General features: G+C 40.5%; 1 protein-coding gene across 2 annotated transcripts in view; it reads right to left on the bottom strand.

Annotated features, from left to right (window-relative positions):
- The window catches only part of BICC1 (BicC family RNA binding protein 1), a 276,580-nt gene that overhangs the window by 74,696 nt on the left and 177,255 nt on the right, over positions 1–24,629 (bottom strand). For both annotated transcript variants that reach the window (XM_033941758.1, XM_033941759.1), the window contains exon 5: positions 19,719–19,877. In XM_033941758.1, the coding sequence (XP_033797649.1) occupies positions 19,719–19,877 (159 nt within the window). The remainder of the gene's footprint in view (positions 1–19,718; positions 19,878–24,629) is intronic.

Below are 24,629 nucleotides of genomic sequence, written 5' to 3' on the forward strand. Positions count from 1 at the left end.
CTAAAAACCTACTTATTTGAAGCTGCCTTTAAACACTGACCTAACCAACATATCTGTCTATCATTCCCTTATAGTACCCTACCACCTTTGAGCCTCCCCTCTGTGTATCTGTCATAATTAGATTGTAAGCTCTTCAAGGACGTCTCTTGCATGTACAATGTACAGTGCTGTGTGCACCTGGTAGCTCTATAGAAATAATAAACTGTTGTTGTTGGAATGGAATAAAATCAAATTATCATTGTCAGGGATCTATTCTGAACATATTACTACTACTACTACTGCTTTCTATAGAACTACTAGATGTATGCAGCGCTGTACATTAAACATTCATAAGACAGTCCTTGCTCAGTGTACTTACGATTTGATCAAGCAGACAAACAGGACAAGTAGGTGGTTAGAAGTTTCTTAGAGAGGGGAATGATAAAACAGGCATGGATGCTTTACAAGTGAGTGGGAGTTAGGAGTTAAAAGCAATCTCAAAAAAAGTGAAATTTTAGCCTAGATTTGAATACTACCAGACATATGGACTTAGGTAGTCTGTTCTAGGCCTAAGGTGCAGCAAGAGAGAAAGGACATAGCCTGGAATTGGTAGTAGAAGAGAAGGGTACAGATAGGAGAGACCTACTTGATGAGTGGAGTTCCTGAGGAGGAGAGAAAAGAGAGGAGAGGTACTGCAGAGTAAATACACTTGTAAGTCAATAAGAGGAGTTTGAACTGTTATGTGGAAATGGATGGGGACCCAGTGAAGTGACTTGTGGAATATAAGTCACGCAACAAAATTTTGAATGGATTGAAAAAGAGAATGATAGTTAAATGGAAGACATATGAGGAGCAAGTTGCAGTAGTCTAGGCAAGAGGTGATAAGGATGTGGGTAAGGGTTTTGGTAGTATGCTTAGAGAAGAAAGGTTGGGTTTTGGTAATATTATAGTGAAAGAAATGACAGGCTTTGGCAATCTGTTGGATCTGTGAAGAGAGAGAGATGCCAAAGATGACTCCCAGGTTATGAACTGATGACACAGAGAGGATGCAATCATGTAAGACAGCAGAAAAATCTAATAGAATTTAACTATAACTTATGAACAACAAGGTCCTGTAGTAAAATCTCTTAGAACTCAGTCTAGGAATCAAAATAAGCAAATTGCCAAAAAAATCTACCACCTTCTCCACCACTTAGAAACATAGAAACATGAGGGCAGATAAAGGTCAAATGGCCCATCCAGTCTGTCCATCCACAGCATCCATTATTTCCTCCTCTTCCTAAGAGTTTCCCCCTACATGCCTGTCCCATGCTTTCTCGAATTCAGACATTCTGTCTCCATCACTTCTACAGGGAGACTATCTATAAATCTACCATCTTTTCTGTAAAAAAGTATTTCCTTAGATTACTCCTGCGCCTATTACCTCCTAACCTCATTCTATGCCCTCTTATTCTGGAGACTACTTTCAGTTGAAAGAGACTTGACTCATGTGTATTTAAACATCTGTATCACATCTCCCCTCTCTCACCTTTCCTTTAAAGTATATATATTGAGATCTTTAAATATATATTGAGATCCCTGTATGCCTTATGACGAAGACCACCAACCACTTTAGTTGCCTTCCACTGGACTGACTCCATTTTGTTTATATCTTTTTGAACACTTGGTCTCTAGAATTGTACACATTATCTAAATGAGGTCTCACTTAGGGGCATCAATACCTCCTTTTACCCACTCCCTATGCACCCAAGCATCCTAGCTTTCGCCGTCACCTTTTCAACCTGTTTGGTCACCTTAAGATCATCACATACTATCACACCCAATTCCTGCTCCTCTTTCATGCACAAAAGTTCTTCACCCCCTAAAGTGTACTGTTCCCTTGGGTTTTTGCAGCCCAAATGTATGAGCTTGCATTTCTTAGCATTAAATTTCATGTGCCACTATGCCTAAATAGCTAAAATGTCACCGGGTTGATAATTCTTTAGTGCATGGCCTCTGGTCTTGTACACAGATTGCTGCCTTCAGGCTAGAGGTCCGGCACTACTTACTGGTGGGATACACCTTCCCAAATCATGTTGAGGGGATTCTCTTTCTTGCAAAAGGCTACCTAGGGGGGCTTTCAGCAGGAGACAACATGCTTCTTCGCAAAGGCTATATAGTGGGGAAGAAATGTATTTTGAATCATTGGCTTCAAGACGCCCTACCCACCATTTGGTACTAGCGCAACAAATTTCATCTTTTAATGGTATGGGAATCCATGTCAGTCCAGTTTTTCAGACACCGGAGTATGATTTTTCTGACGGTCCTCTTATTTAGACACATTACCCCCTACTATTCGAAATTAAATAGTAAATAGATTGTGGAAGCCAGTGGTACTCTTGTTGCCTGTTATTTGAGGCCTAGTTGGGAGTTGGTGTCATGGGGGGGTGGGAGGGGGAGAGGTTTTCAGTGGGGTAGTTGTTTGGCCAAGTCCGGGTTATAAGAACCCAAACTTGGACTATGATTATCTTGTTTAGTTATATCTGTTAGATATTGTGTTCTGTACTGGGAAAAATGTTGTTTCTGCTTGTATTGTTCTTTTTAGTCTATGTCGAGTAAACTGTTTTGGGGAAAAAAAATTTTCAGCTGCCAAATTTCAGACCATTCCTCAAGCTTCACTAGGTCCTTCCTCATGTTTTCCACACCATCAAGGGTGTCTACTCTATTGCAGATTTTGGCACCATTTGTAAAAAGGCAAATCTTACCTGATAGTTCTTCAGCAATATCGATTACAAAAATGTAACCCCCCCACCAAAAAAAAAAAACCAAAACAGGCCCAAGAAATGAACCTTGAGGTACACCACTAGTAACATCCCTTTCCTCAGAGTGATCTCCATTGACCACTATCCTCTGTCACCTTTCACTCAACCAGTTCCTGACCCAGTCTGTCACTTTGGGGCCCTTACTAAGTTTAATTAGATGCTTGTGTGGAACACTGTCAAAGAGTTTGCTAAAATCTAAATACATCACATCTAGCGCTCTCCCTCTATCCAATTCTCTGGTCACCCAATTAAAGAAATTGTTCAGATTTGTCTGACAAGACCAATCTCTAGTGAATCTATTTTGCCTCAGGTCCTGTAATCCACTAGATTCCAGAAACATCACTATTCTCTGTTTTTAAAGCATTTCCATTAATTTACTTACTAATTTATGTCAAACTTAGCAGTCTGTAATTTCCTATTTCTTCTTTACTTCCACTTTTGTGGAGAAGGACCACAAAAGTTGTAGCTTGGTATCAGCTCACCTAATGTTTAGGCATCCACACTTATACCAGCCATAAATCTGGGTTGGAGAAGTCTACCGTGTTTCCCCGAAAATAAGACAATGTCTTATATTAATTTTGGGTCCAAAAAGCGCACTAGGGCTTATTTTCGGGTATGTCTTATTTTTTTCATGTACAACAATCATCTCTCCCTTCCTCTCTTCTACCCCAATTTCCTTTCTCTCTCCCCCCCCCCCATGTGCAGCAATCTTTCCTTCTCTTTAACCCATCCCCTTGTGCAGCAGAACTCCACTAACCCTCCCAACATAAGACTGATATACCTCCGGCTCCGAGGCCTCCTAAAGCAGCAGGGGTTGTGGTTGCTGAATCGATGAGTCCGATTTTTTCAGCAAATCAGGCAGCACTAGTGTCTGGGATGGAGTCCGGGAGTATCGGTGGGGGGTGCACTTCGGGAGCCTATCTTAACTAGGGCTTATTCTTGGGATAGGGCTTATATTAAGAGCATCTTTAAAAATCATGCTAGGGCTTATTTTTGGGGAAACACGGTAGTAGTTAGTGCAATGGTCTGAGAACCTGGGTTCGACTCCCACTGCATCTCCTTATGACTCTGGGCAAGTCACTTAACCCTCCATTACTCCAGGTACAAAATAAGTATCTGTATATAATATGTAACCCGCTTTGATTGTAACTACAAAAAAAGCAGTATATCAAGTCCCATCCCTTTCTATACTCTAGCATATGTATAGGTGCTTAAATAAGGCAGGAATGCCCAACTTACAGTATTCTATATGTTAAGCAAAAGTAGGAGCCCATGTATATTCCCCCTTGGAAATAAGTATTATACAAGATAGTTGCGTATTTACAGAATAGCACTTAAGCAACATACTGGCATACACACATGTAGCTAATACATATATGTTAGTAATCTAAACATTTACATATTTATGCACCCTTTGCATCTTAGGATCAGTTTAGAGAATTATTCTTTAAATGCATACTGATAGTGTGAATTTAACAAAAACTAGTTGTGACAAAATGCATTTCATTCAGCTCTGGAAACAGACACCAAAGATATGGTTTGCTGTTTCAGCACCGAGACCATACCAATATCAGTCTCCAGCATTTCAAATTTTATAGCTAGTTTCATGTTTTAAATTCTTTAATCAGCTCCTCCACAATTCCACAAAGCCTCTGGCAACAACTCTGTTACAAAGAGTCAAATTTTTTGGCATACACTAGAACTATTTACTTAGTTATTTTGGCATTTATATGGCATCTAAATAGAGCACTGTACAACAGATTTCACACAATTTCTCTAAAGATTTTACCAGAGCTTAAGTCAGGGATCTGCAACCTTTCAGAACAGGGCCATATCACATCTCTCTTGGCATAATATTTCAAGAGCCACAACCACATTAGACTCGTGTAAATTATTACTCCTTTCTTTAGGGTCATACCACCTCACCTAATATCATCCCAAACCTGGAAGACCCATTTCCAGACACCTCCCCTGCATCAGCTGAAGGCCATGCCTTTCCAACCCCACTAGAATAAGAGAACATACCATGAATCTAACCAGCAGACTGAAAATGAATCATAGTAGGTTTTTCACACAGTGTACAAATAAAACTGTTGCATCTGTCGCTAGAGAAGTTCTTGAAGAAAAGATTTTTTGTTGTTTTTTTTTTTAAAAAAAAGGTCAGTCATACTTGAGTCATTGTTTATCCATGGAATGAGTTATAAATTTTATTTTATTTTTTTAGGATCTGCCTAGTACTTGTAAAACTGACAACTACCAAAGACGGCTGCTATTCTCATGGATCTTGGTCTCATTCAGCAGGTCTTATGTTCTTAAGCTTTCAGGGCTAGGCGTTTCACCAGCAACTTTGCGATGGCTCTTCCCATACACCAAACAGTATTTTCATGTAGCCAATATTATATAGATACTGCTATCAATTCATAGATCCAACACTATCAAAACAGTATCACACAAGCTTATGGTAACATTTTTTAGCATTTTTTGCGAGGTCTTCAGAAGTGCCAGTCTACAGCTAAGTGTTTTCAATGGCTAAGGTTCTAGACTCGTCATTTCTATAAATTATTTGTATTTTTTATATATATTTTATTCTTTTTAAATGCTCCAGGCTCATTCAAAGTTACTTGATGATATAAAGTTTAAAACTTATCTTTACTTATTAAGTTGTTTGTATCGAGAAGAGACCTGTCAATTCAACATGTTCCGCTGAAAGGCGGTTTCAAGAAGAGTCCCCCCCTTGCAATTCATTCTGCACCATCCCGATCAGAAAAGGTTATCAGAACTTATGCTCCAGCTACAAATATGAAAAAATGAATGCTGAAATTTGGGGCATAGTAAAGTATTTAACTTGGTGTGGGGCCCATTGGCATCTTTTATAGCCTCTATATAGTTATCATTTCTCTTTTATTTTTGTATGATTTCCTTACACATCCAGGGTAGGAGGGAGGGAGGTGGGAATGTGGTATTATTTTAAATAAGAATGGGTTATTGGAAGAATAATTGCATTTATATTATTGATTAAGTAAAGGGGTGGGCGGAAATATTACTTTCAATAATTTGTAAGTTCAAGGTGCTTTTCTTGATTTGTTATGTTTGGATTCAAATGTATTATACTGTTACTACTTGAAAATCAATAAAGATTTATTTAAAAAAAAAAAAAAATAAGAAAATATGTAAACAAAAAAATTGCTAATTATTTTTCTATGTAATGAGAAATTGCAGTAATATAGCATGTTTTCTACCACCAAACTAGGGAATTTTGGGCCTTGTAGTCTTCATTTTTTCCCACAACTTCTGCATGGAACCTGCCCAGCCTTCCACATCATTTTGTTGAGGGGAAGTTCAAAAATGGAAATTTATGAGTCCATATTCTGAGGAAGTTAACAGTCAATAAAAACAGATTCTCATTGTGACGCTGAAGGGCATGAATCCCTGTTCCTTCATTCTAGCCTAACAATCAGATACCAAAGTTCCTTTTAGGAATCATATCATATTATTGTATAGGAATTTTGTTCTTAACATTTTTTACATATGGAATTTACCTAAATTTATACAAACTTAGCATGGCAAAGCAAAGTATAGTCGCAATAGTGTTTAACTACTGTAAAGTTCGGAGATGGTGTTGTAATTATTGACTATTTCCAAGAGGCTAAACAGTTAATGCAGACTACTACTGTAACTTGCTGTGCTGATTAAAGGAGGCATTGAAAGAAAAAAAAAATTAAAAAACTGCGAAAAGTTCTCATTTTACAAGACAATGTACCCGCTCACAAGGCTGGCAAAAAGATGGGGTTTCAGTGCATAGATCATCCACCCTACTCACTCAATCTTGCTCCATCTGACTATTTTCTGTTTCAAAATCTTAAGAATTTGAGAGGGCAACAATTTTTGAGTGATTTTGAAGTGATTGTAGTAGCAGAGCAGTATTTCAGTGACCAGAGTATTTTTTGGAAGGGTTACTGAAACTACAGACACAATGTGCCAAGTTTGTTGAACTTAGGGGTGAATATGTGAAATAACTTACAAGCTTCATGGCGCAATGTCATTTCCTTCTTGGTTGGGCTAAGACTTTTCAGCACCCCCTCATAATGAGTAGCAATAATGACATGTCAAGAGCCACAATCCTACTTAGTATATTTCAGTATTAAAGACAACACTACCATGCTAATTCTCCTGCCATCTGCAGCTTAGGTTTCCCTATGCCAGCGATGGCGAACCTATGGCACGCGTGCCACCTGTTGCACGCGAAGGCCTTGCAGCTGGCACGCGGGAAGGTCCGCAATAGAGAGCTGCACGGGTCGCGGGGATCCCGTGGGGACGCCTCCGAGGGTTGCGGGGCTCCTGCGGGGCTGGATGTACTAAGTCGCACGGCTTTTCTCCCTACCTGCTCTGCTTGCAGCACAGAGCCAAACGGAAGTCTTCCCGACGTCAGCGCTGACGTCGGAGGGAGGGAGGACTGACGTCAGGAAGACTTCCGTTCGGCTCTGTACTGCAGGCAGGGTAGGTAAGGAGGAGTAGCCTCGCGGCTCGAGTGGCTACCAAGGGAGGGGGGCGGTCCGCCCCGCCCCGTGTGCAGCACAGCCGGCCAGGTCCCCTTACATTTGTGGCGCTAACCCGACCGACCGACAACAGCCCTGGTCCGACAAACCTCCCTGCCCTTAACCGCAAATCTAAATTACCTTCTTACAGCAGCTGTAAGAAGGAAATTTAGATTCGCGGTTAAGGGCAGGGAGGTTTGTCAGACCGGGGCTGTTGTCGATCTGTCGGTCGGGGAAGCGCCACAAAAGTAAGGGGACCTGGCCTGCTGTGCTGCACCCGGGGCGGGAGAGGAGGAGGGGGGAGAAGGACGCTGAAAGGCCATGGGGAAGACGGGGTGGGGGGGAAGGACACTGAAAGCATTTGTGAAAGACAGAAGGGGAGAAGGACGCTGACAGGACATGGGGAAGACGGGGGGGGAGAAGGACGCTCTAAGCACATGGGGAAGACAAAGGGGTGGAGAAGGACGCTGAAAGGACATGGGGAAGATGGAGGGGGTGGAGAAGGACGCTGAAAGGCCATGGGGAAGACGGGGGGTGGAGAAGGACGCTGAAAGGCCATGGGGAAGACAGAGGGGGGAGAAGGATGCTGACAGGACATGGGGAAGATGGGGGGGAGAAGGACGCTGAAAGGAAATGGGGAAGAGAGAGTGGGGAGAAAACGCTGGCAGGAAAGAAGACAGAGATGCCAGACTATGGGGGGAGCAGAGGGAAGAAGATGGGTGCCAGACCAATTTGGAAGGGGGGAGAAAGGGAGAGGCACAGTAACAGAGCAAATGGAAGACCAGAAGGAAGAGAGACAGTGGATGGAAGGAACTGAATGAGAACATGAGGAAAGCAGAAACCAGGCAACAAAGGTAGGAAAAGAATTCTATTTCTTTTTTTCTTTTGCTTCAGGATAAAGTAGTATATTAGTTGTGTTGATAAAAATTTATAAACAAAAGAGGCTCTGGTAGAAACCCGTTTATAAAGTGTGTATTCTTCCCAATTAATATTTCCAAATTAATAAAGTCTTTTTGCTTATTTGTAAATGGGTTTCTACCAGAGCCTTTAATTCAGTAGCATAATTAAATGAAATAACTATTTCTGAAGTTTATAGGGATGGGCGGGGACGGAGGGGATTCCTCACGGGGACGGAGGACATTCCTCGTGGGGACGGGTGGGGACGGAGGGATTCCTCACGGGGACGGGTGGGGACGGGTGGGATTCCTCACGGGGACGGGTGAGACTTTGGCGGGGACGGGTGGGATTTCTGTCCCCGCGCAACTCTTTAGTCTGCAATTAAGATATGCGGTGCGGCGGGAGGCGAGTGTGCCGGTGTCTGCTTTGTAGCTCACCTGGCAACAGGGCTGGACTGGCCATTGGGAGGACCGGGCATTGTCCCGGTGGGCCGCGGCCCATCCTCCTGTGCTGGCTGCAGTCCTGTGAGTGGATGTTTAGCCTGCCTGTCTTCCCCTTAGTATCCTATGAGCCAGGCAGTGTGTGAGGGGGAAGTGGGGGGAGGAAAAGAAGCTTCACACTGAGTCTGTCACAGGAACTCAGTGAGGCTGTAGTGTGACTCAACATGTGACATCTGTAATCAGGAACAGTTCCTAGTGCTCCCATGCTAGAGAGGTGAGGATATGGGGGGATGTTAATGTGTCTAATAATGTGCTCCTCTGTAAAAACCTCTGTATCTTCCATGGGGGACATGCTAAATTCGAGGAAATATAAAAGCTGCTTATGATGATTGCATAGAGAAGTTCAGTAAGCTGAGAGGAGGACTGGGCTCTCTGTGAACAACCAACACACTAATCCTCTGTGCTGTACCTTATGGAAAACTCAATATAGCAAAAAACAGTAAAGTGAATATGTGGCCCTTCACAGTGCTTTTGTAAACATCATAATAAAATAACAAAGGCTCCAATAATGAAAAATAGAAGTCCTTTTCCCATACACTCAGGTTGCACAAGTCCGGTTTTCACCCGGACAGTATATTTTTTGACCAAAACGGATGTCTACAATTAGTAAAATTCCCCAATCACATATTTTTTTATGGGGACGGATTTGTATACGGCACTTCATTAGATTTTTTTTATTATACAAATTTTATCTTTGTGTAGACTTGAAGTCTTGAACAAAGAAAATGAGTACAGCAAAAAAAGCAAAAACAGATAGTGGAAGACCATTCCAAGAGGCCTGGACAGAGACATATGGAGTGATTGAACGCAGTGGGAAAGCATTGTGTATTATGTGTAATGAAAGTGTTGTGTCTCGCACATCAAGTGTCAAACGTCACTTTGAGACCAACCATAACAGTGTTGCTGAACTTGGTTTAGCTCAAAGAAAAGAGTTCCTTGTAGGAAAATTAAAGAAATATCACTCCCAGTCTCTTAGTTTTAGCAACTATCCTTCAAAAACTAATCATCTTACAGTTGCCAGCTTTCAAATTTCACTGTGCATGGCAAAACATGGTAAGCCCCTCTCTGATGGAGATTTTATCAAAAAGGCAATTTTGTCTGGGAGTAATTCACTCTTCCATGATTTCCAAAACAAGGATAAAATTGTGCAGCGCATCTCTGAGATGCCGCTAAGCAGAAATACTGCAAAAGATAGGGTTCTGTGAATGGCTGCTGATGTTAGTCAACAGCTTACTTGCGACTTACAAAAAGCACCCTTCTACTCCATGTGCTTGGATGAAAGTACAGATATTACTAATCATGCAAGACTAGCGCTCATTTTGCGTTATGCTACTGGTGACATCATGAGAGAAGAGCTGGTAAAACTGCTGTCTTTGCCTGGAAGAACACAAGGGATAGATATCCACAATGCTGTGATGGAGGCTTTTTCATCACTAAACATAAGTCCAGAAAAAGTGGTTTCAGTTACTAGCGATGGAGCACCTAGCATGGTGGGGACAACATCAGGATTCATTCATTTCTTTGCTAAGGAAGCAAAACATCCACTGATTCAATTTCACTGCATAATACATCAAGAGGCTCTCTGCGCCAAAGAAAGCAGCAAAAAAATTGACGATGTCCTCAAAGATGTAACAAAAATGGTGAACTTCATCATGGCGCGTGCTCTTAATTTTTGACAATTTCAAGCCCTTCTTGATGAGGTTCAGGCACAATATAACACTTTACTGATGTACAATAATGTCCGGTGGCTGAGCAGAGGACGAGTGTTAGAGAGATTTGTGGCCTGCTTGGAAGAAGTTAGGCTATTTATGAACGAAAAGGGGGAAGACTGTCCTCAACTCACCAACATGGCCTGGCTTACCAACCTCATGTTCTTTACAAATTTTACTAACCACTTTAATGTACTAAACAAAAAATTACAAGGCATGGGAAAAACAGCAGAAAGCATGTTTAGTGACATCAAAGCTTTTGAGAGAAAATTGCATGTTTTTGAAAAAGACCTTGAGAGTGGACAGCTAAAATATTTTCTCAACCTAAAAATACATTTGGATAATTCTACAACATTTGTGGACAGTCATAAAAAACACCAGGAAATCCACAAAGCATATTCCACCATTGTAGCCGAAGCAAAGGAGAATTTTAGTAAAAGATTTTCTCAGTTTCGTAAGATGGAGACAACCCTTTCATTTATAACTTCCCCAGAAAAGTCCACATTTGAAGATCTTGATCTTTCCTGCTTACAGTGGTTGGATATTCAAAATTTGGAAATGGAGCTACTGGAATTTCAAGAAAGCTCTATCTGGAAAAATAAATTCAATGACCTGCGTGCGGCTCTTGAACGTATTGAGTGTGAAAGGGTGACAAATGAAATCACTGCTAGCAGTTCTGAAAATGAAATCCTAAAAGCGTGGAATTCTCTGCCAGGCAATTTTAAGTCCATGAAAGCACTTGGGATTGCTCTTCTTACTTTGGTCATCCTATGCTTGTGAGCAGCTGTTTTCGGCTTTGAATTATATAAAATCTGATGCTAGAAACAGATTAACGGATGTGAGCATGTGTTGCTCTGAAATTAACGCACTATGAGCCAAGGATTGACAAGTTATCAGCATGCATGCAACAACAAAAATCACATTAATTTTTTTCAGAGCATGCCCAATGCATATGTTTACATGAAGCAGTGTTTTCAGTTTGCAGTTAAGACACTTTCTAAGTTATTTAAATATTATTTAAAGATGTTATTTAAAAAAGGGACTTTACATGGCCCTGTTGTATTCCAATCTGGAATTTCCAATAAAAACGGTTGGTTTAATTGAAAGCTCTTGTTTTCTTTACATCATATTATTAGAAATGTAATGATTTAACTATTTTCTAATTTGATTGTAAATTTTACAAAAAAACATGTATAGACTCTTTGGGAATACACACCGAGTCTTGACACAATTAACAGTTTTAAGAAGTTTATCTTTTTTTTTTACTCAGGATACATTTGACATGTTATGTGAATAATACATTTAAAATATATTGTGTAACTAAATCAAATTCTTCCTAAATTCATTAAATTGAATGAAATCATTAAAACATTATAAATTGCCAATAAATTGAAATGAAAACCAAAGGATTGTGAATCAAATTGATTCTCTGACAATACAAAGATTCCAACCTTTAAAAATGATGTTACATAGTTCAGGCAACTTTATAAAGAGTTTTTAGATACTAAAATCTTGTTATTAAGGTTTAATTGACGTGCTGGCACTTTGAGGAAATTCTTTGGTTTTGTGCGGCAGTTTGGGCACTCGGGCTCAAAAAGGTTAGCCATCACTGCCCTATGCTAACCATTCCAAAGTGAAAGGGCCAGTTACTGCAAGAATTCAAACCCTCTCCAAAAACAGATTTTACGCTGTTTATCCTAGGAATAAGCAGTGGATTTCCCCAAGCCTTCTCAATAACAGCCTATGGACTTCTGTTTAAGGAAATTAGCCAAATTTATTTTAAACCCTGCTAAGCTAACTGATTTCACCACATTCTCTGGCAATGAATTCCAGAGTTTAATTACACGTTGTGAAGAAATATTTTACTGCAATCTGTGAAAAGTGGCAATGTCAAAAGCTAACAAACAAATGATGTGTGTTAAATTCAAGTTCTAATGCCAATTCTCTTGTAAATAACCTTTTCAATTTAATAGGGGGCAGTGGAACTTTGACTTCCTACCTCATTCTTCCTGCAGGCATACCTTTTATCAAGACACATAGTCAAGACCTTATGGTAGTATGCAGGCAATTCAAAGCAAGTCCTTTGCAGAACAGCTACCTCAGCCTATCATTGATACATGGGATTGCACTGTGCCCCCCCCCCCAATCCACATAACTAACAGCCAATTGGTGTGCCTGAGCAAAGAGCAGGGAGGTGAAGCTGAGTGTTGCATGATTCTGCCTTTTCAGACCTTGCAATTATTCCTGAGACTGCTTGCCTGCTGCATTGTATGGATCTCCTCTGGCTTTGCCATGAAATGTTTGGGCCTTCAGAGTGGAAGGCAGGATAGTATTAAAGAGAAAGGTCCTTGGGAAAGCAAGTAGCCCTTTTCACCCACATACACAAGAAAGAGACTCGAGCTGAACACTGTTGCCAATCAGTAGCATCCTTCACTAAATTAAAAAAATTAGTTATTCCTTTGCTTACAAATATAATAGCCTTAGTGGGTCAGACCAACGGTCCATTTAGTCCAGTATCCCATCGTCATGGTGGCTAACCCAGGTCATAAGTAACTGGCAAAAACCCAAACATTAGCAACATTCTAGATCCAGGGCAGAGGTGGCTTTCCCCATGTCTGTTTCAATAGCAAACTATGGACTTTTCTTCCAGGAACTTGTCCAAAACATTTTTAAAACCAGCTACATTAACTGCTTTTACCACATCCTCTGGCAATGTGTTCCAGAGATTAACTATTTGATGGTGTAAAATATCGATCCACTTGTACCCATAATACACCATTCAAGATTTTGAAGACTTCAATAATATCTCCTCTCAGCTGTCTCTTTGCTAAACTGAAGAGCCCTAAGCTCTTTAGTCTTTCCTCATACGAGAGGCGTTTCATCCCCTTTATCATCTTAGTTCTTCTTTGAACCTTTTCTAGTTCCGCTATATATTTTTTGAGATAAGGCGACCAGATTGAATGCAATATTCAAGGTGAGGTTGCACCATGGAGCGATGCAGAGGTGGTATTTTTTTTATTTCAAATATTTTTATTGAATTTTTAGTAAAATAGAACAGAACATATAAAACAGATATGGTAGCTGCTGTGTGTGAGAATACAAATGGACAAATAAGGTATTCAAATAGTATACAAGTAGTATGAATTATGTAGTCACACACTGCAACTCCATTGGAGTCAGAAAGGAATCCTGGAGAGGGTGGAGAGAACAATACCTTGCTCATTCATTAAGTAGTGATGGGGGACGAATATCAGGAAGTTCTGTTTCACGCAGCAAGTGGTGGACACCTGGAATGCTCTCCCAGAGGAAGTAATTGCAGAATCCACCGTTCTAGGATTTAAGTGTAAACTAGATGCACATCTCCTTGAGAGTAAATCTCTCAGTCATTCATTTAGTACTGACCAGTCTTACATACAATTGTCCACAAGGTCAATATCTCATTCTTACTTAAATGATTTATCATAAATTTCAGGGCTTCAGACATGCCATTTTGTCACCCATATTTTTTTGGTAACCAAATATATCTCAATGGCTATGGCTTCTTCATTTGCCCCCTCTATATATGTTAAGATTTTTCTTTGGTTTTCTTATATCTTCTTATGTTTTAAAGTGCTTAGTGCCTATATAAATATCAATAACTTAATAAATAAGAACTTATCTTAAAAGTTTATTCTATTCATTGCAGTTTCTCTTATCAAGTCGGGAAAGGGACCTGTCACATCGACATGTTTCTCCTTAAGAGTGGCATAGAGTGATACGGGTAAGGGTAAATTAGATGCACATCTCCCTTGAGAAGCATACAGTGATATGGGGACTAAAACTATGCCAGGGAACACCTGGTGGAGCTTCCGCGTGTGCGGATCACCGGACTTGATGGACCCAGGGTCTGATCCGGAGATGGCAATTCTTATGTTCTTATGGGAGTGTATAAGAGAGGTATTAAGTCTTGTAATATTGGTAGTAGAGAGACTTCAAATTTTAATATAGCAAAGTGTGTAACATAATTTCAAGGAAGAGTATAGTGGAAATATCATTGGCAAGATGCAGAGGTATTATAACATTCTTAATCTTGTTCACCAACCCTTTCCTAATAATTCCTAGAATCTTGTTTGATTTTTTGGCTGCCACCCAATCTTCCTTGGGTGCTGACCTCCAAGGTAAACCCTAGCATCTAGTAGTTTTGATTTGGGTTATTCTTTCCAATGTGCATCACTTTGCATTTATCTGTATTAAATTTTATCTGCCATTTGGACCCCCTGTCTTCTAATTTCCTATGGTCTGACTCCAATTTTTCACAGTCTGCATACATTTTAACAATTTTGAACAATTTAGTGTCATCTGCAAATTTAATCACCTCATTCGTCATTCCAGTTACCACATCATTTATAAATAAGTTGTGGAGGAAGGAATGACCTAGTAGTTAGAGCTAGAGCCTCAGCATCCTGAGGTTGTGGGTTCAGACCTTGCACTTCTCCTTGTGACCCAGGGCTAGTCACTCAATCCTTCATTGCCCTAGGCATGTTAGATAGACTGTGAACCCACCAGGAGAGATAGGGAAATGTTTGAGTTCCTGATTGTAAACTGCTTAGATAATCTTGAAAGGTGGAATATAAATACCTATAAAAACTAAAATAGAATAAATAAATAAAACAACACTGATCCCAGTATAGATCCCTGCGGCACTCCACTGTTTATCCTCCTCCATTGAGACATTTTCTGTCTGATAACCAATTCCTAATCTACAACTGAACATTGCCTCCTATCCCATTACTATGCTTTTCTCAGGAGCTTCTCATGAAGAAAGTCAAAAGCTTTCAGAAAATCTAGATACACTACATCAACCAGCTCACCATAACCCACATGTTTATCTGCACCTTCAAATAAGTCAAGCCCTCCCTTGGCTGAACCCATGCTCTGTCCCATTAAATCATGTTTGTATGTGTGTTCCACAATTTTGTTTTTTATAATTGTTTCCACTGTTTTGCCTGGCAATGAAGTCAGATTTACTGGTCTATAATTTACCAGATCTCCCCTGGAACCCTTTTTAAAAATTAGTTTAACTTGTTGATTACAATTTGACCTAAGTTCTGAGTTGTTTTCAACTTCATACTCGTGAATCATTGGTCCCACTACCATACCCAAGGCACGAAAGGTATTCTTTTGCACTGCACAATTGGCCTGGCGCTTTAAACACAAACAAAATTAGAAACACAAAAGCCAGTGTACCAAAGTATTACAAGGGTTCTAGTGGCCTAAGTTGAAGTGAAAAGACACACACACACGAGAAGTGGGTATTGTGAGAATACTGAAATATGACATTCTTACCAATGATCCCAACATGTACAGTTCAGAAAAGGAAAAATCAAGGTTACACCAGTAAGTAGCAAAGCTGCTCAATTCACAAAAGTTAGTCACCTATATTTTGAGGCACTCCTGTGGTGGTATTTTCCTCCTATCTTCCTACTGTATCCTGGGGCTTAATGCATCATTCCTCACTTCTGTAACAAAGCTGCCAAAAACCCATTGTTTGCTATATCTTGAAAGATACCACCAGTGTATAGTGCTTTGGATATTAATTAGAGCACGGCCAGTGCCAGGCAAACTTCTAGTCTGTGCCCCGATCATGGCCGAAGTTTGAAAGGGCTAGAGTGGGGCTTCGATGGCAACTTCAGTAGTTGGAGAACAAGGCTAGAGCCAATGGCAAGGACAAATCAAGTATGCATATGTAGTATCACATCATGCCTTATGCAATGAGTTTATCTTGTTGGGCAGACTGGATGGACTGTACAGGTATTTATTTATCTTCCATAATCTACTATGCTATTATTCAAACTCCAAAAATTCATTTAAACTGAAATATAAAATTGCACATTTTCTGGGTGCTTTGCTTTGAGGACTACTTCCTCAGATCCTCAAGATGGTAAATATAAGAATTAGTGTAAAGAAGAAATATCAAAAGCAAAGCATATCACTTGCCTGGGATGTAAGAGATATACTTGGGAGACAGATCTCTTCCACATCAGCTCAAAGAGTGCCCACTCACCACACAGTCAGTCTCATCTTCCAGGAAGCTGGAACCTAATTAATGCTTTTCTGTTCTGGGCTCCTTTTGTACCAGATTCTACAGGTTAAACTTTCCAGCCTAGAACACCTTGGAGATCTTAGACTCCCCTTTCTTGTGGATTTAAGATTGTAGCTTGGTAAAGCCTAGCTGGCTTTGGACAGCAGCATTTTGATTGGTCGCTTATTGTTTATTTAGGCTTCATATACCGCTTTTTCCCATATACTCTTCGAGAAATCCCTGAAACAGCCATTACTTCAGAAAAGAAATAAAAACTACAATCTTCAAGAAATTCCTGAAACAGCCTTAACTTCAAACTTACCGTACTTCAAACTTACTGTACTTCCCCCCTCCCTCTTCCCGCCACACTGAAACTACATAACCTACTCTTTACCTCTCTAGAAAGGACAAATGTTCTTCCATTGTAACCCTCCGTTTTTTTTATCTCTTTTGTAACCCGCCTTGAACTGCAAGGTAATGGCGGAATAGAAATCTCTAATGTAATATATATGAAAATAACACCATTAAAATCAGAAAGGAAAGAACCACATCAATTCAAGTCAGACAAGACGGCACAAAAAAGTCTTGCTTTGCCTGTGTCCATATTATCTAAATGAAAAGTTGTGCAGAAGAGGTGGGCTTTCAGCAAAGACCTCTTAAACTTGTAAATTGCCTAGAACCTGTACTGGGACAAAGTCATTCCAGAGTTTTAGAGCAACGAAATAGAAAACTGAGGTTCTGGTGGATTCAAATTTTGCCTGTTTAGGGCCTGGGAGGAATAGGACTAGGTGGTTCACATCCAGCTTTCAATGATTCAGCACCCCTGATTGTGCCCATTTTGAACTTTTACAGTCTTGCTTGCCTCCCTCGCTTCTAAGGAACAAAGACAACAATATGCCCCTGCTTGCTGGGATTCCAATTAAAACCATATAAGAAAATACCTCTGAGAAGACTGGCAGGCTAGACTATCCTCCCATAACAAGAGAGGCAGGTCAGATTAGGAACAGATACTGAAACATTCCCAGTGTGGTTACATAACACTCACTGTGCTGCTCCTGCTACTATTATCATGTATATACATATATACACAGATATATCCGAGTGTTATAGTGAGCTCATTGTGATTTAAACTAAATCAGGCCTTCAAATAGTAAATAAAGTTATAAATATGATTTGTAATTTACTGTCCTATAAGCAGAGTATTAATGAAACTGGCCTATACTGTGAATGTGCAGCTATATTGCTCTGTGCTTAACCTTTCACATATAGAATTTTACAAAAATCCCAATTCCTTAAACAATATTGTTTTACTTTGGTATGTCCAATAGCTCATAGGTACACCATTAGAACATTCAATTCAGGGCCAGTTTCCAACAGAAGTCTACTCAAAGAGGAGAAACCCCTCACTCTACAAGTCACTTCCTAGGGCAGGGTTCTACAACAACAAAATAAATACTGTATATACTCGAATATAAACTGAGGTAACATTTTTTCCCCCAAAAAAAAGGGGTAAAAAAAAAGTTGACTTGAATATTAGCCAAGTTAAGACATTTGGGTCATCGTAGTGAGTAATCTACAAAGACTAGAAGTTCTTGTAATAAGTTTTAACATTTATTAACTGCTGTCCTTCCCTCTTCTCTCCCAATGACTGGTGCTGCTGTCTTCTTTCCCCCAAGACTCGCGCTTCTGTCCTTCACCTCCCCCCACCCCAATAACCAGCTCTAATGTCCTCCCCCTCCTGTCCTTTCCTATGATCAGCTGTGCTATTTTTTCCTACCACCATGACCATTGCTGTGCTGCTGTTCCCCACCCCTGGTGCTTCTGTTCTCCATCACACCCTCTTGACTAGTGTTAGTATCCTCCTCTTGGATGACCATTGGCATGCTGCTGTCCCTCCCTCTGCCCTCCACCATCACATCCACCAACCAACAATAGTGTCCTACTCCCTTCCTTCTCTGCCTCCAAGATGACCATAACATTTGTGCTCCTCTCCTTCTCCGATGACCATCATCATGTTGCTATCCTTTCTTCATGATGACTAATGCTGCTGTTATACACGGACCCCCCACCCCCACCAACTGACATCGCACTTAACCATGCTGAACAAGCTACCAGCAATACTCCATGTTGGACCAATGTAGGGCTTGAGCTTCTGCATATGCTCATGATCTGCTGGCTCCCACTGGCTCCTCGGAAGGAGGAGCAGCAGCGTGCAGCTAAGTGTGATGCCATTTGTGGGGAGTGGGGGACAGCAGTGCACCGATTGTCAGAAGGAAGGGGAGAAGGGACAACAGTGTACCAATTATTGGGGGGACTCAAATACAAGGGCAAATCAAAAATTAAAGGCAATTGTTAATTTACACAATAACTGGAACAGAGCTAGTGTAATGCAACATAGTTACTTGTACATTGCCTGTTGGAGAGTTTGTCCAAGTACAGTACAATGCTCAGCCTTTAGTCGTGTGGCAACCACGAGGAGAGAAACATGGACACTCCATTTCAAGAGTGCACCATCGAAGAACATGCAGTAGACTGCTCTCCTTGGGCTTAGGGAGTGAAGCCTGTGGAAATTCACCACTGGATATTGACTCAGTATAGACATAGCACCATTAATCAATGGAAGATTTATGAGCGAGTTAAAAGGTTTAAAGTGGGAAGAACAGGTGTAACCGACGAAGATCATTCTGATCACCCATCAACATTGCGCACACAAGAGCACATTGACAGGGCAGATGTCTTGATTAGAGAAGACCAATGGATAATGGTGTCTCAGTTGGCTGCAGATTTGGCTATCAGCTATGGATCAGCATGTGGAGGTTGCAACCCAGTTCCTGAGACAGCATGAAGATGACCTGAGTATTCTGGAAAGAATTGTCACCAGCGATAAGACATATATGTATCACTGCGAACTGGAGAGCAAAAGACAAAGCAAAGTAAAGGAAGCAGTATTTACTTGGTTTCAGGAGCAGCCAAAAAACTTCTCTGCAGGAATGCAGAAGCTAGTTGAACAATACAATAAATGCATCGTCTTGCATGGGAACTATGGGGGAAGTGATATGTTCTTATTTTGCCTTTTCTTTTTTATTTACCCTCGTATAAACTGAAACCCTCATTTTTGTGCCCCAAAATCTCAGTTTACATTCAAGTATATATGGTAAATAAAATAATGCAAGTAATTTTATTTTGGAATAAAATATTAGCATGCGAGCAGACACTTAAAATAGAACCAAATTTACCTGGTTGCTTTTTTCAGCCTGATTATTCCTATTGGAATCTGGAAAATGGATATGACATCCCGTCTCTTCCATCACCTTTTTGATATTGTTGCCACCTTTACCAATCACATGAGAATGCTCTGTGTGTGATACATCCATTTTCAAAGTAACACGATTGCTCTAAAAGTAAGATAGAAATTACAAGTCAATACTAACATCTTTATAAATATTAAAGTGTAGAATTGTTTTTATTTCTATGTTCACAATCAGCCTGAATTTAAGAACAGAGAACGGGTAGCAGAACAAAGTGTACTAGTGGATATGGGGATACAGTGGTGAAGACCTAACTGAAAGAAATAAAAAAGTCAAAAAGGGCAACATGGTATTTTTAAAGTAAAATCTTTAGTTAGATGATATTCTCTTCCCTCCCCCCCCCTCAAAAAAGAAAAAAAATTATTCAGTCCTTTAATCGGATACAACAATGTAAAAGATAAAGTAGAAGTCATTTTTCAGAGTCATGGGACCATGTTATCCTCATACTCTTTCTGTATTTGTCTCTATAAGTTGATTCCTGGGTGGAGATCTTCATCTTCACCATCCTTTATGCCGCTGCTCTCCTGGAAGTGTCAGTAATTTAAGAACTTAAGAATTGCCATACTGGGACAGACCGAAGGTATATTATCATGCATGGAGGTAAGCCTCGAAGCCGTTCTAAGGCAGATAAATAGACTAAAAATCGACAAATCTCCTGGCCCAGATGGGATCCACCCGAGGATATTGAAAGAGCTCAGAGACGAAATAGCGGAGTTACTCAGGCATATTTGCAACCTATCCTTAAGATCAGGGATAATCCCGGAAGATTGGAGGATAGCAAATGTTACACCAATCTTCAAAAAAGGATCGAGAGGCGACCCGGGGAACTATAGACCGGTGAGCTTGACCTCAGTTCCGGGGAAGATGGTCGAATCACTGATCAGGGAAGGTATCAATGAGCATATAGAAAAAAATAAACTGATGAGATCAAGCCAGCACGGTTTCTATAAAGGACGATCGTGCCAAACGAATCTACTACATTTCTTTGAGGGGATAAGCAAACATTTGGACCAGGGTAGCCCCATTGACATAGTTTATCTGGATTTCCAAAAAGCCTTTGACAAGGTACCCCACGAGCGCCTGCTGAAGAAACTGTGGAACCACGGGGTGGAAGGGGACGTCCACAGATGGATCCAAAATTGGCTGATGGATAGGAAGCAGAGGGTAGTAGTAAAAGGACACTACTCTGACTGGAAAGAGGTCACGAGTGGTGTCCCCCAGGGGTCAGTGTTGGGACCGCTGCTGTTCAATATATTCATTAACGATCTGGAAACGGGCACGAAATGTGAAGTTATCAAGTTCGCGGACGATACAAAACTCTCCAACAGGGTCAAAACTGTTGAGGAATGCAAAGAACTACAGAGCGACCTGAACAAACTGTGCGAGTGGGCAAAAAGATGGCAGATGAGCTTCAATGTGGAGAAATGTAAGGTCTTGCACATCGGGAAAGGGAACCCCATGTACAGCTATACGATGGGAGGAAGGGAGATGGGGAAAGGCACCCTAGAAAAAGACCTGGGGGTATTGGTGGATACAACAATGAAGCCAGCGGCGCAATGTGCAGCGGCCTCAAAGAAAGCGAACAGAATGCTGGGCATTATCAAAAAAGGTATCACTACCAGAACGAAGGAGGTCATCCTGCCATTGTATCGAGCAATGGTGCGACCACATCTGGAATACTGTGTCCAATACTGGTCCCCGTACCTTAGGAAAGACATGGCGATACTTGAGAGGGTCCAGAGGAGAGCAACTAGGATGATAAAGGGAATGGAGAACCTTTCATATGCCGAAAGGTTGGACAAACTGGGGCTCTTTACCCTGGAAAAGCGGAGACTGAGAGGAGACATGATACAGACATATAAAATCATGAAAGGCATAGAGAGGGTGGATAGGGACAGATTCTTCAGACTAGCGGGGACAACAAAAACAAGAGGTCACTCAGAAAAACTGAGAGGGGACAGATTCAAAACGAATGCAAGGAAGTTTTTCTTCACTCAGAGGGTGGTGGACACCTGGAACACGCTTCCAAAGGAGGTAATAGGACAGAGTACAATACTGGGTTTCAAAAAGGGACTGGATGACTTCCTGAAAGAGAAGGGGATTACAGGGTATAGATAGAAGGTTACACTACAGGACAAAAGCGAAAAGCATATGTGAGTTTTAGGGTAGGAGCACTATCAGGTCCTGGACCTGAGGGGCCGCCGCGTGAGCGGACTGCCGGGCACGATGGACCTCCGGTCTGACCCGACAGAGGCAAGTCTTATGTTCTTATGTTCTATCAAGCTCAGTTGACCCAGATCCCAAATAGTAAGACAGATTTTATGCTGCTTATCCTAGGAATAAGCAGTGGATTTCCCAAAGCCATCTCAATAATGACCTATGGACTTCTCTTTTAGGAAATTATCCAAACCTTTTTTAAACTTCACTAAGGTAACTGATTTCACCACATTCTCTGTCAATGAATTCCAGAGTTTAATTACACATTGTGAAGAAATATTTTCTCCAGTCTGTTTTAAATCTATTACTTAGTCTTCATAGCATGCCCCCTAGTCCTAGAATTTTTGGAAAGAGTAAACAAGCAATTCACATCTACCCTTTCCACTCCATTCATCTCATTTTTTTAAGCAATGTAACCCTACCCATTTCCCTTTTGTACTATGTCTAGTCAATAGAAAATTTTAGCATGCATGTCACTATCCCTATTTAAATGAAAATTTTTTTAAAAAAATTTGTATGATGTAAACCACTTTGGAAATTTTAGCAGTATATCAAGCCATAATAAAACTTGAAACTTCGGGGGTCCTTGGACTCCTGTACGCCCTGAAGCTGCCTTTGCATTCCCCTCCATATTGGGAGGGTAGGGGGGATGGTGGGGAGTTCTGGGTTTTTTGGGTTCGGGGGTAGATGTAAATGACACATGCCTTTGTACTGATGTGCTTTGTTAAGCGGATCTCCTGCTAAGGGGGGACAAGTCCAGGACAAATGCCAGGAAGTTCTGCTTTACACAGCGAGTGGTAGACGCCTGGAATGCTCTCCCAAAGGAGGTTATTAAGGAATCCACTGTGCTAGGATTCAAAGGCAAATTAGATGCACATCTCCTTACGAGAGGCATAGAGGGATATGGGTGACTAAAACTACATCAGGTGTATACCTGACTGGGCCTCCGCGTGTGCGGATCGCCGGACTCGATGGACCATGGGTCTGATCCGGAGATGGCAGTTCTTATGTTCTACATTCACTGTCTTTTGTAGATTGTAGTTCTGCCTGCTTTTCAGTCAATAAAAACTGTTTCCAATCTAAAACTTGAAACTTCAGTGTATAGCCAGTTTAAGGCTGAATGTTTTATAGGTGAACTGCTAACTACTATCATTGCTGAAGGTAGGTCACATCAGACACAGTGCCCAAGCTGTTCTGTGCCCATATTCTTTCCCCAGATTCCTTGGTGGAAGGAAGAACCTAGGCTCTTGCATGAAAGGCCCATCTCCATTTTCTCCCCCAATTTCCTGCAATTTGACAATGGGAAGATTCACACTCTGGGAGCGACAGGAAAGTCAAGCCTATATTACCTCATATTGCAAGCTGGATTCAACTTTGGAGCAGGGACCCCAGAATGTTCCTTATGGAGGACACAGAGGGTATACTTATAAAACCTCTGCTGCACCAGTAAATATAAAACAAAATCATTTCTATCCTTGCTTCTAAGTTTTCTGCTCAAATTTAAAAATGAATCTGTGCTACTCCAATTTTCAAAGCAGAAAGCCCATCTTCAGTATTCATTCTGAATATTTAGAATTTGATCTTTTTTTTCTCTATGAAATCTGGTAATCACTCTAAATAAAATGATTTTTTTTTCCAATATTTGACATATAGTTGGAGTGCTAGGGGACAAATGTAGAAAAATCTGAAATGCCAATGAATTCAGAAAGACAATACAGGACCTAAGAGCTATGGAATATAAACAAACCATGTAAGAATTGACTCACTATGCAATTTTTCCCACTAAAAACTAAGGGCTCCTTTTACAAAGGTGCGCTAGTGGTTTTAGCATGCGCTAAAATACCATGCGCGCTAGCTGGCGGTAATTTTTTGGCTAGCGCGCGCTAATCTTGTACGTGCGCTAAAAATGCTAGCGCACCTTTGTAAAAGGAGCCCTAAAAAGCACTTTTGTCTGTAGTTTAAAAATTTTTTTTCTTACATACTACATTCTTTTTTTTTTTATATATATTATCTTTATTAGCAATTGCAAAGGGAACATGTGACTCCTTTGCTGTCATGGGTTTCTAGAGTTGGTATCTATGACTACATTCTAACACAAGGACCAACATGAAGAAAATAAATGATAACTTTTAGTTATACAATTAACTCTTTCCATTCTTGGGGTACTGCTAATTTCTATATTCATTAGAAAACCAATGTCTATTTTGTAACATTTTTCATTGAGTAAATAAAGCCAATACATTCACCAGTCATTTTGTTGGACTGTTTTTCCCGTGCTGTTTTGTAATCTAAAGAATAATTACTTTATACCACTGTATGAACAGCCCAATAAGCCATAATCCAACAAGACTGTACTCAGCTACAAAAGCAAAAATTTCTTATATGGGGAATTTAAGGCTAAAATACTTGGAAAAAAGTATGTATATTTCAAGTGCCATCCAGCAAGTAATTCAGTGCATATGGAGGACATGAAATATGGGAAATGAAAAAGGATAGCTTGCTTTCCACTAGAAAGAATTAGAAAAAGGAAATTTGCTCGCCACAAAACCACTAATATGCATCTGGGCAAAGTCTTGTTTACTCTGGCAATTTAAAGCATGCTTTTAGGAAGTCATCTCTTTA

This window comes from Geotrypetes seraphini, chromosome 4, assembly GCF_902459505.1.
Source record: "Geotrypetes seraphini chromosome 4, aGeoSer1.1, whole genome shotgun sequence".
Classification (NCBI taxonomy): domain Eukaryota; kingdom Metazoa; phylum Chordata; class Amphibia; order Gymnophiona; family Dermophiidae; genus Geotrypetes; species Geotrypetes seraphini.